Here is a 12,918-nt window from a genome sequence, read left to right as displayed (position 1 = left end):
GAAACCGGCAATCACAGAACAGCAATATGACCTTTGGACTCCGTTGAGCCAAACGTTTAGTTTTCCTACTGAGGTCCACCTCAGCGATTGACGGCAGCGAAAACGGTAACGGCTAGTTGAATCTTAAGCTTTAGAGTACGCATGTTATTGAAAGGCTTAGTAAGGTCCCTACTATTGACTATTGGCTCTTTATCACACACATCAATTCTTGGCGCCATTCGCCTCTGGAGCGCGTACCACAGGCCAAGAGTGGACTTAAATCCTGCAGTTTTACCTATAAACTACATTCGAACGTGACATTCGTCAAGAAAAATGGATTCCATAATAGTGCAAAGATATATTTAAAAACTTTTTTACTCAAAACATGAGATACTGATACAAAATTAGCTGTACAATGTTACCAAACAAGTTTAATGCTAAAAATACGAACAAAGCAGCTTAACTTTATGCCTTCAACAGCTACAGGCTCCAAAAACAATTATTTATTCTAGCTTGCTTGCTCTATGTTGTAATTGCCTTGGTAATCATGGTATAAATTGAAATGAAAACTTAACGGTTTTAAAAATACTATAACTACGAAAAGGCCATGTAAATAGCATGCAGCCTTTTAGTCCAAGTTTAGGTAAAATATCATCACTTTACTGATTATAAATGTTACCGAGTGTCACGCCAGCGTACGGACGTACACTATAAACACTAGCAAATGATTGCCATGCATTTATGTAAGCGTTTGGCTATATCTTAGGTGTTAGTTCAATTCACTCAAACCTAAACTGTTATTATCGCTTTTGCCAAAACTACAACCTTAACTTCACTATAATTAAAGATGAGTAATGTGCCTTTTATCAAGCAAAGGTAAACGTTTTTAACTTCTCTTTTAGTCAAAAGCATTGTTTTCAGGGTCTTCAGGATCGTGCAGCCTCATGACCAGTTCCAGTCCTATGAGAAAGAACTAAAAAACAAAACGGGGAGTGGGTTAGTCAAATCTTGAGCACATAAATTCTCTTACTTGGAAGCAATTCTGCATACGACACTAAGGCAATAGGAGGAGACTTCATGCAAAATATTTCCTGCGTTTTTGCTGAGGAAGTTTACTCATCCGATATCGATCACACTAGGACGCATGACAATTAAATATTATAACAGAAACTGAGAGAGAGATAGAAAACCTTAGCGTTGATTATAAATTTTAACACTTTGCTCACATTAAAAAGGCGGCAGATTGCTTTTTTGCAATACAAGTTGAAGAACATCTCTACTTACGAGGTGACATCTCAAATTCTTGGTTTGGTGCCTGTTTCTGCCTGATAACTCTGAAAACAGACAATGAAAACTGAGTCTTTTTCTAATGCAATAACCAGTATTGTACAAGATAGCACGCAATGCAAGTTAAACTGAGGCGTTCTTTCTTTGACGATGACGTAAGCAAAGGGTCTAGTAATTTTTACCAATGCTCACTGCATTGTGGCAAGGCCGTCATCTGATGCCACATGACGATAAATGAAGAATGACGGTATCTGTTTTGCCCGTGGTACTCTGCTTAGGCCCACACCTATCTTATAGATTGACAAAAAGTTTTTGGTGAAACTAAAATTCAGATGGGAAAATGGACAAGGATGCATGAATTTCTTCCGGAAACTTTGAAAAGTTATGAGCCATTGATTGGATGATACACTCTTCATGTTTCTGTTCTTATCTTAGCGTGTTCGGTGTAAGTTTATATGGTTTTGCAAATCTTAAATACCCGATACTTACCGTCTTCTTTTCCTTCTTTGTGCATTCACGACAACGGAAACTGTTAGTAGTGCAATCACAAACGCTGACCTCAGTGATAATCAACGCACCATGGTCGTTCCTCATGTTCGAAGCAATCACGATCATTGCGGTTGTCTCGTCCCTGGAAGCTAACAAAGCCCCACCCGTGGCATCTTCGAGTTGCACAAAGACCACGCTTTCGGGCACTTCCTTTCTGTTGTTGGCGACATTTACAATGAACGATTCACTCCACTGGCCGTCAGTCATGGACACTGTCCCAGATGATGGCCATATAAGATCAGCGCTCTCTGACGAGTCATCAGTGTGATACAGAGACCAATGCACTGTGATGTCACCTTGGGAACCTTTGGATCGGCGAACGGTAATTTCCAGTTTAGTAACTTTTTGTCCCCGCTTTACTCTGATGTCCCCATCTGAATCGTACACTATCAGAAAGGAAAAATAAGTTATGAGTGAACACCATAATCATTGGCAATATAATTCAACAGCAATGTAACGTAGAGAAACGAGCATGGAACGAGCATGGCTGCCAAATAGTCGTGTCTTGCAAGGCTCCGCCCCGACGCGGCCTTTTTTTAATTTTTGAGCGTAGCCTTTTAATGGAAAAGACAAATATATCATCAAAGCGCACTAGATCCGAGAGAAGTAGTACGAGTTCCACAGAATCGAGTTCACCGAAAGATAAACGTTCCAAAACTAAGAAAAGCGACCTCGGAAGGTGTGAAATTGAAGTCGCTGAGATCGAAGAAGAAACGGTTCGCGATATGACAAACACACCGGATAACCAGGACATTAAACCAGTACTGGATATGACTCTAAAGAAACGAGAGAAACTGGATGCCATTGATCTATCTTGAGGGACATTTCTTCTAGACTTGCCAGGACAGAAACGACTGTGGAGAAATTGGAAAGTGAGACACGCAAGATGGATTCGAAGATCGACACAATGGACGCTGGGCTCACTAATTTAAATGACGAAGTATCCGCGCTGCGAGGTAAACTCACGGAAAAGGAAAAGCAGATCAACGAGCTACACATGAAGCATCTCTATCTTGAATCGTACAGTCGGCGTGAAAACCTGAAGTTCTTTGGCATTCCAGAGAAAGAAGTCAACGCTGTAGAAGGCGGTGAAGCCCTTGACACAAGGACGGTCCTAAACCATTTTTTGGAAACGGCGCTCGGCTTCCATGACCCAAGTAACACTATAGAGATCCAGCGCGTACACCGGGTCGGTAAGTCCATCAATGGTAAACCCAGGCCAATTCTTGCACGCTTTTTGCGGTTCCAAGATCGAGAAAGAATTCTCAGCCAAGGCTTCGAACTAAAAGACACTGAATATATGATACTTCAAGATTTTCCACAAATAATAATCGAGAAGAGGCGCAAGAAGATGCCAAAGCTCAAAGAAGCCAAGGAGAAAGGGCTAAGGGTATCCTTTAGTAAATCAGAACCCGACAAGCTAATAATTAACGGAAAGGTTGTTTCATAAACTTTGAACTGTTTATTGTTTGAATATTATGCTATTTAGAATTATTCTTTAGATAAGCTGCGTTTCAGTCTACTCTATTATAATACTATAATAAGGTGCAGTGGAGCCTTTACCGGCCTAGCTGATTAAGCGGCCAAGACTGGTCAGGCTTTCTTATTCGATACGAGTTCCACTCTCAAGGGCAGCACTCGGGATATTTTTCTTTGTTGCCCTCTTAAATTTAAATTTAAATTTTGTTTCCTTGTGCAATTGTTTACGTATATTGTTTCTGTTTGCGTTTTTTTCTCTTGTTTTCGCTGATGGCTATTTGGACGTGTCAAAATCTGATTTACATCCTCAATTCTTAGTTGTCATTGTTACTTCATTAGTATTTTTTAAACAAAACTGTTTTTTTTTTGTTCAGCTTTTTCCATTGTACTATTGTCTTTTTCTCTCAGTCACATGGGGCCTAGCAATGTTAATTTTAAATTATTGTCCTTAAATGTTCGAGGGATTCGTACCTTTGAAAAGCGGAAAGCCATATTCAATTGGCTCAGTAAATCTGGCGCGGAAATTTGTTTCTTGCAGGAAACTTATAGTACTCGTGACGTGGAAAATATTTGGAAGAAACAGTGGAGGGGTGATTTGTTTTTTTCTCATGGAACATGCCATAACAAAGGAGTTTTGGTGCTTGTAAAGAACAATTTGGATTTTAATTTGCAAACAATTAAGACAGACCCTGAAGGCCGTTTCATTACGTTGGACGCAATTATACAGGATTCGCGTTATTGTCTTCTGAATATTTACGCTCCAAATAAGTGCAGCGAGCAAATTCAATATTTTCAAAATATTTCAGAAGAAATTAAGTCTTTGACAGCAGAATGTGATTCATATCTCATTGTCGGAGGCGTTTTTAACGTAACTCTTGACGAGGTTTTAGACGGGCGGGGAGGGAACAAGAAGAGGAAAGAGTCTGCTAAATTTGTCGAAGAAATGTGTGTAGAACACGACTTAATAGATATTTGGCGCATTCGCAATCCTACCGATACAAGGCTTACATGGCGCCAAAAAACACCAATTATCCAAAGACGTCTAGATTACTGGCTGGTCAGCGATTGTCTGCAAGTGGACATTGATACCGATTCAGATTACTGTCAACTAATTAGCGCAAATTATAATGTTTGGTTAGAGGAATTTAAGGAGGTTTTGGATAAACGAGTTCTGTGGGATTTAGTTAAATATAGAATACGTCAGTGTACTATTGAGTATAGTAAAAGTAAAGCTCGCGAAAGAAAAGCAAAATTGCAAGAGGTTGAGGAATGTATAAAAGAATGCTCTCATAAATGTGACAAGGACCCCTCCTCAAAATTTTGAGGAACTGGAATCTCTAGAAGCAGAATATGAGAACTTGTACGACTTTATTACACAGGGAGCTATCATACGCTCTCGTGCGACTTGGTACGAAATGGGTGAGAGGAACAATAAATACTTTCTCAATCTTGAAAATTCTAATAAAAAGAAAACCAGCGTAAGAAAAGTTTTTACAAGTGAGGGATCATTGACACACGACCCCCAAAAAATTATGAATGAATTAGAGTCTTATTACTCGAGTCTTTATGATGGAAATAGTTGTGCAAACTCGGATGCCATATCTACATTTATTAGCAAATCAAATCAAATTCCAAAATTGCCTGAAAATCTGAGAAATATTTGCGAAGGAAAACTAGGATATGGAGAGTGCTATAATGTGTTGAGGTCTTTCCAAAAGAATAAATCTCCAGGAAATGACGGTTTAACTGTAGAGTTCTATATTGCCTTTTGGCCTCTTATTGGAGCATTGCTAGTCGATAGTTTAAATCATGCATTTGAGTATGGAGAACTTTCTAATTCACAGAAACAGGCTATTATAACCTTAATTGAAAAGAAAGGGAAGGATAAAAGATTGATAAAGAACTGGCGTCCAATATCTCTTATAAATGTGGATGCGAAAATAGCGTCAAAAGCTCTAGCAAAACGTTTGGAAAAGACTCTTCCTGAAATTATTCACTACAATCAGAATGCGTTTGTCAAAGGAAGAACGATTTTCGATGCGATCAGAACGATAGAAGATGTAATAGAGCATACTAAACAGAAAGGCTTGTCTGGAATTTTAGTAGCCGTTGACTTTGAGAAAGCTTTTGACACTCTTAATTTCAATTATTTAATAAGAATATTACACGAATTTAATTTAGGACCTAGTTTTATCCAGTGGATACGCGTGCTGTATAAAAATGCCTCAAGTTGTGTGATGAACAATGGTTTTTCAACAGGGCCTTTCTCATTAGGAAGAGGGGTAAGACAAGGTGACCCTCTCTCTCCTTATCTTTTTATAATCGCATTAGAGGTCTTGGCGATTAGGATAAGAAACGACGATTCCATTCAAGGCTTTAAAATTGGTGAAGTTAATGTAAAGCTCAACTTATTCGCTGACGATATGACATGTTTTCTGAAAGACAAAAGGTCTTATACCAGCCTATTTCGCCTCCTCGACGACTTTGGGGAGTGCTCGGGGTTGAAAGTCAATCATGAGAAGACAGAAGCCTTAGCCTTTGGTGACAGTTCTATATGGGAAGATTTATCTAACATGCACAACCTTCGCAATGTTATAAAAATTCTGGGAATCTATTTCGGTGGTAACGATAAAGAAAGGGACGACTTAAATTTTAGGGAAACTTTAAAGGCGATAAAGAAATCTTTAAATCTATGGAAATGGAGAGGCTTGTCACTTTTAGGGAGGATACAGATAGTTAAAACCTTCGCGATTCCCAAATTTATGTTCAGGGCATCAGCAATACCTATTTCTAAAGAACTTATAAAAAATGCGAATTCCATTTTCTTCAATTTCATCTGGAATGGCAAAGATAAAGTTAAAAGAAATGTTCTCACCTCCACCATTGAGAGTGGTGGCTTAAACATGCTCGATATTGACTCAATGATTTGTACAAAACGTGTTTCCTGTTTAAAGAAATATTTGGAAGATTATCCTAGTCCTTGGAAGTTCTTCCTCGATGAACGTCTGTTATCTGTGGGTGGTAAATTTGTACTTCATTGCAATTTCGATACTACCAAGTTAAGAGTAACATTGCCGCCCTTCTATGAAAAGTGCTTCGATTCCTGGTCTGATATGAACAACAATACACCACTTTCGTTTCAAGAGGTTGCGAATCAAATTGTATGGAACAATAAGTTTCTTTGTGTTGACAAAAAATCGTTTTTTAGAAGGGATCTTTTTACCATTGGCCTCTTAAAATTAGGGGATTTAATCTCGGGTAACGGTACAGCATTTAGCTTTACGAATCTACTGCTCAATCCTGAGCAACGTTTTTTTGTGATGAGTATCATTGACTCCATCCCAGTTCATTGGCGCACGATAATAAAAGAAGCTTCATTTCTACCAATAGTTTTTCCAGTTCCAGATGTTCCCACCATCACTGTTGATGGGAGTTCTTTAAAAATTTTTGATGTCTCTTCTAAACAAATTTATCGCCAGTTCCAGGGAAGAAGCAGGAAGTGCCTACTGCTCAAAAGAAATTGTCTGACAAATACCCACACTCTGCTGTCGATTGGGAGAAGGTCTATTCTTTATCCTTCTGCTCGTCCATGGACTCTAAATCAAGAGAATTTCAGTACAAAGTTCTAAATCGAATTGTTTTTACAAATGAAAAGCTCTTTCAGTTTGGCATTACGCAATCACCGCTATGTACTTTCTGCCAAAAAGAGGACGAATCCATCGAGCACCTACTCTTTTCCTGTAATCAATCATATTCTCTTGTTGGGTAAATACTATATTTATTCTCGGAAATGCCAAAACGCCAAGCCTTCCTTAAAAGGGGTTCATTGCCAAAACGAAGAGAGTTTATTCTATTGAGCTCCATATTGCCAGGAAAAGAGATAAATTAACTTATCATTTAAAAAAATGGAAAAAGTTAATCAGTGTTATAGGTAGTTGATCAATGCTCTAATTGAAGTACAAGCAATCGTAATTGTAGCTATTAGGTTTTTTTGCGTCTAAGTAGCCTTCCGTAGAAGCATTCGTCACTAGTCGCTTGGATTATTGCAATTCTCTGTTGTATGGGCTACCAAACAGCCTTGTTTATAAACTACAACGCCTACAGAATTCAGCGGCAAGACTAATTTTTAGAGCTCCTAGATACTGTCATATCACCCCATTATTAACTGAACTTCATTGGCTAAATATTAAACATAGAATTTATTTCAAAATAATTTTAATCACATATAAAGCTCTCCATGGCACCGCCCCAAAATATATACGGGACTTAATCACATTGAAGCCGAACTCCAGTTATGGTTTGAGATCCAATGATAACTATACGCTCAAACCACTGGCAGTTAAAACGCTGCCCACCCTCGGGGACCGAGCCTTCGCTACTGCGGCTCCTCGATTGTGGAATGGACTACCTCTAGAACTCAGGAAGGAACACAGTCTTAACATTTTTAAACGGAAACTTAAGACTCTCCTTTTTAAAAGAGCATATCTCGATTAGTCCTTTAGAATAACTTTTATACGATTTTTAATTTTTAACAGAATTAGTTAGCATGATGTTTATGATCTAATTTCTAGAGAGAGAGAGAGAGAGAGAGAGAGAGAGAGAGAGAGAGAGAGAGAGAGAGAGAGAGAGAGAGAGAGAGAGAGAGAGAGAGAGAGAGAGAGAGAGAGAGAGAGAGAGAGAGAGAGAGAGTGTGTGTGTTTTTGACAGTGCATGTAAATTGTAATCTTTTAATTTTCCTCGGCTGTATACAGCTGTTTCCACAAAGGTTGTCCAAAAAAGCGTCAAAGCGTACGCGACAATGCCGAACGGTAGTCTGTGAAATACCCAATAAATTTCAAGAAAAGCCCAGAATCCATATTGCCCGCCATCTCAAGTCTTCGCTGTACGGTCGAAGCATTATGGATTCTGAGCTTTTCTTGAAATTTATTGCCGGGGTATTTCCCGGATTACCTTTTGGCATTGTTGCGTACGCTTTTGTGCTTTTTTTCGACAACCTTTGTCGAAACAGCTGTATATAATACTGTTTGTACGTTTGTTTTACTTTGCATATATACATATGTGTTATCACTCATCAAATATAAATGTAAAAAAAAAATACTTAAATGAAAGGAATGTTAACATGACGTAGAATTGAAATAAAGTTGAGTATTAAAAAAAAAAAAAAAAGAAATTTTTACAATTTCAAGGCGTTCTGATATGGAAAATACAGGCAATTATCTGTTCGATGAGAAGTTAACATATATCGGAAGATAAACAGACTTTTTTCGACTAGTATTGCTTCGAGGGGGAGGCGGCATGCCGAGTGGTTTTCTTTGACAAGAAACGTTTTTCACAATTCCTATTTCTTCTCAGGTCTACGAATTTGTCCCAGCGAACAGTTAGGAAAATCGAGCAAAATGTTAGGTTAACTCTGATAAGAAGTGGCATGCCATCTTAGGGTACACAAACCCCGTGAAAGGCTGCGAGGTGATGGGACACTTCGCCGATTTGATAACTTTACTAAGTAAGAAGATCATACTAAATCCGTCAATTGTAGCATAATCTGTATTTTTTTACAATGCTGTGTGTTTTTTATTTACAATGTAATACTTTACAACACCACAAAATAATACAATGACAATGCAGTAAAAAAGGCCAAATGATAGCTAACAATTACAATAACTGCAGATTACAAAACTGCAAAAATACTAAGATCAATAAAATCTAATTACATAAAGAAAGAAAAAAAGTACAAAAAGAATAAATGCGTTTCAGTCTGCCTTACTGTCTTAGGGACAGTTTGTTGTCATGCGCCCTTCCGTACCTCCCTTGTGTGGGTCACGCGATGTTTTTTTGTGAGACCATGTGCTTCGGGCAGTTTGTACCTTTGCTATGTAGCGTAGTTTGTTCGCTTTTTATGACTCGATTTGGAGAGACAGGCGGCAGGATGCCCAAATATATGTGAGTTTACATTTTTACCGCTTATTTCAGCCGGTTGTAAGTATTTCTGTATTTGTTTATGCCCGGTTTGCGAGCTGTTTCATTTCGTATTTTTTCAGCTTTTTCAGACAAGGGAGCGAGTGTCGATCGTGTCCGGAGAAGGATTAAAGAGGTTAGGGCTGCTCTTGGAAATTTGTTTTATTGTAATGTTAAACTTATAGACTTGTTGGAGGGGGCTGGTATATCGGAAGAGGTTCCCCGGGCCCAAACGCATTATGTTGAAGCTGAGTACAATTGCAGCGAGGTATTAAAATTGGCAGAGCACCGCGTGAGTGTGGCATGTGCATTAGACCTGTCAAGTGATTGCTTAGAAGACAATGTAGATCTAGAAGATAGCATTAGCCAAGCTAGTCAGAGTACAAAGAAGTCCTCTTCGACTACCGCATCCAGTGCGAGGTTCAAGGCCACAGCTAGAAAGGCAGCTTTAATGGCTCGTGTACAAGTTTTGAATGACGGTTTAGAATTGAAACGAAGGCAGTTACAATTGAAACAAGATCAAAAGCAATTCAGCCTAAGAGCTAAGATCTCTGAAGTAGAAGCTGAGGAAAGAGTCTACCAGACGTTTGAAGAGAAAGGTGGATGCAGTGATCGTACTAGTGTTGTAAGGAGTTCAGTTAAGAAGTCATTTTTGAACGCAGCCTATCCCTACCTACCCAAATGCCACAGAGTGGCCGACATGTACGTCGGGCGAGGTGAAGAAGGAGATCCCTGCTGCGCACATGAGGGGACACAAGTGAAGTCTACTGCAACTACGACTTCACGCAGGGATTAAATCTTTGTGGTTCCCTAAGGTGTCTGTTATCTCATTCAATATGTCATACAATGAACGAACGGCTCATGTTATTCTCACTTCTTTCTTTGCGATCTGGACAGTGATTTTTGAATATCGTAACTCGACACAAAATTACCGTATTACTACTCATATAACAAGATGGCGAAAATAAATTCGAACTACATAAGCCTGCCGCATGCCGGTGCTTATGTACGTACCGTCTAATGAGAGGTGCCGTGTGATTGCATCGCAAATTGATCACGCCGATCAAAAATATAAATATATACCCATATAAAAGGTACGCGTCGTCGATCGTGTGACGCTTTGTTTGGCCACTTACTTTGTTTTGTAATGAATCAACAACATCGATTTGCGCGAATTTCGCTGCAATTGCACGGTGAAGAAAATGTTAGCCTCAATACCGTTAGATGGGACTCCTCTATGTCCCGTGCACAAAGCTCACAAACTAATTGCCATCCTTTAGATCTATTTGTCGTACATTCACTTCCGGAACAAAGCTTTCCCAGCAAATGTTTTCTATTGTTTTGTAATAAACTGCTGCCTATTCGAATTTGGATAATGAGTATCGCTGTATGGAAGCGCGGGCACACATACAAGTCATCTGAACCGCGATTGCGGAATTGTATTACGGTACTGTTTAGAGGGAACGAGAGGAAAGCGCGTCCTTCCGAAAATGTGATTGATCATGCCATGAAAGTCGCGCGAAAGTTAAATAGAGGAAAAAAGAAAGTTGCGCAAAGCAAGGGACAAAAGGAAGCAATTGCTAAGGGCCACCAACGAAAGGGAGACCAGACAATTGCGAAGACAAAAGAACGAGAGACGTATTCTTCTGCTAAGGGATTGGCGCGTGCTAATTATGCAAAATGGTTGGCATTGAAACAAAGGAAAGACCATGGACAGAACAAAGGTAAGGCTCGGCTAGCGAAGAAGACATAAGTTATCACAGAAGAGCATTTGGCTAGACAATGACAATTTTGAATATTCATAAACACGACTAACATGATCTTGCAGTGTACATCGCCCGGGCAATTGTCCCGGGGGTAGGCGTCATAACATTTATAGTGTAGGAGAGCAACCCTTAAACTTATGATGAAATGGAACAATCCATACTCATTTTTAGAAAAGGGCACAACAAATTCACTTTTTGTAACACGAGTGAGTAAAAACAACTGGAATTTGATTGTAGCGTTTCGTGTAACGGATTTAAAAACATCTTCAGTGGCTACGGTTTTGTCTAGCGGTTTTTCAAACACACTGTATCCATGCACTTGCCCTTTGATTGCATTTCATGAATAAACTTAAACTGAAAGACTCTTAGTTTTGTTCCACAGTACATAGGAAGAGAAGCTTGTAAGCATTTTCGCAGTTCACTTATACGTTTGAAATTACATCTTCAGAAAGTCACTTTCCTTGACTTTTCACTGGCGTGAATGCCTTTCTTCTGACAATATATTGGTATTTTTTTGGCCGACTTTCTTTGATGAAATGAGGTTTTCGGCAAGTTTTTTAAAGGGAGGGATATTTTGGTCAGGGGAGCATTTTTTCCTAAATTGTTTTAGAGCTGAGAGTACTTTGTAGTTCTCTAGATAATTTGTCCTTATTTTGTATTTAGTGATGAAAGCAGTGTAGCTTGTAAATTATAATTTGAACTGTGAAGCAAGTGCTTAATTTCTTTCACTACTGCATTAAGCCGTGATTTATAAAACGATAGGGAGTTAGTCCAAATTTGGGAGGAAACGAAATTTAAGTTGTGGTCGCTGTAGTTTAAGGTGCTCCAGTATTCCAGCTTTTCGGGGAGGAATGGTCTGAAATGCACAATCTTTATTACTTACTTGAATGATTCTTGTCGAACAGGACCAAGCCGTGTTTTGCAATGAAAGACCAGAAAAACGCAAATTGAGTCAGGTGGCATACGTTAACTGTCAGCAACTTAATCGAACGGTTCACGTGACTCCAAGGTTCTGGACAAGTGAGGGCCGCGTCAAACCTAAAAGATACGAGGATGGACCGCAGTGTTGTTAATTTCTAACTAATCAGTGATTGAAGAAAACATGAGGCTCTATATTTCACCAACATGGATGCAGGCGATAATCCCAGAGACAAACTTGAACTGGTTTCTATACGTTTCGATGACTGGTACGAAATTTATGTCATATTTTCAGTGAGACGTTTATTTATTTACTTATTTAATTTTTTTTTAGGTTGAACGTGGTAATCGGAGTCGTGTACAAGAGAAGAGTTATCTAGATAGGAAGGCATTCCAGCAATATTCCTTATCAGGATAGACCTTTCATTTTCCCTTGCATGGTCTATGTTTTGTAAGTAAAGTTGGAAATCGTTTTTCCCCCAATGTTTGATGTAACTTAACGGCCTTGCATTCAAACGATATAAAATTGTAAGAGGGTATGGCCACAAAGGAGGTATGCTCATATTGTCATTCTTGTCGTACAAATAAGTCAGCTCGCAGTTCACCACAGTTCTACCAAGATCCGTATTATTTCAGCCATAAGGAAAAGCATACTAACCAGGTTTCATTTTCTGGATCCCAAAGATACAACACCGGATCTACGTCTTCCTTGGTCAGTTCGTTGTTAACGTGCTTTTGATTGGCTTGTACCAGGTTGCCAACATCATAGAACATGGATATTTTGATTGGCTTAACAAACTGGTATCCTTCTTGGACAGTGTTGTTCACTGGATCCAAAGCTTTGATCTGGAAACTGTAGTTTCCTAGCATAAATTGCTGTCGCAAAAAAAAAAAATGATAATGATGATGATGACGACGATGATTATAAAAAGAACATACAAAAGTAACGTGGTCAACGGGGAAGCCCTTATACCACTTTACGTCA

At 39.0% G+C, this 12,918-nt stretch overlaps 1 protein-coding gene across 1 annotated transcript in view; it reads right to left on the bottom strand.

The window, feature by feature from the left end:
* Nucleotides 1-512: 512 nt before the first annotated feature.
* LOC146459787 (uncharacterized) overlaps nucleotides 513-12,918 on the bottom strand; it is a 71,826-nt gene continuing 59,420 nt past the window's right edge. The window contains exons 10-14 of the mRNA XM_085088914.1: nucleotides 12,592-12,809; nucleotides 11,899-12,053; nucleotides 1,756-2,201; nucleotides 1,264-1,313; nucleotides 513-952 (exon numbers count right to left, since the gene is read on the bottom strand). Coding sequence (XP_084945040.1) covers nucleotides 1,275-1,313; nucleotides 1,756-2,201; nucleotides 11,899-12,053; nucleotides 12,592-12,809 — 858 coding nt within the window. The 3' untranslated portion in view covers nucleotides 513-952; nucleotides 1,264-1,274. The remainder of the gene's footprint in view (nucleotides 953-1,263; nucleotides 1,314-1,755; nucleotides 2,202-11,898; nucleotides 12,054-12,591; nucleotides 12,810-12,918) is intronic.

Source organism: Pavona decussata, unplaced genomic scaffold (assembly GCF_977016875.1).
Source record: "Pavona decussata unplaced genomic scaffold, jaPavDecu1.1 SCAFFOLD_216, whole genome shotgun sequence".
Classification (NCBI taxonomy): domain Eukaryota; kingdom Metazoa; phylum Cnidaria; class Anthozoa; order Scleractinia; family Agariciidae; genus Pavona; species Pavona decussata.
Note: the sequence above shows the minus strand (reverse complement) of the source record. Positions and strands in the feature narration are given on the sequence as shown.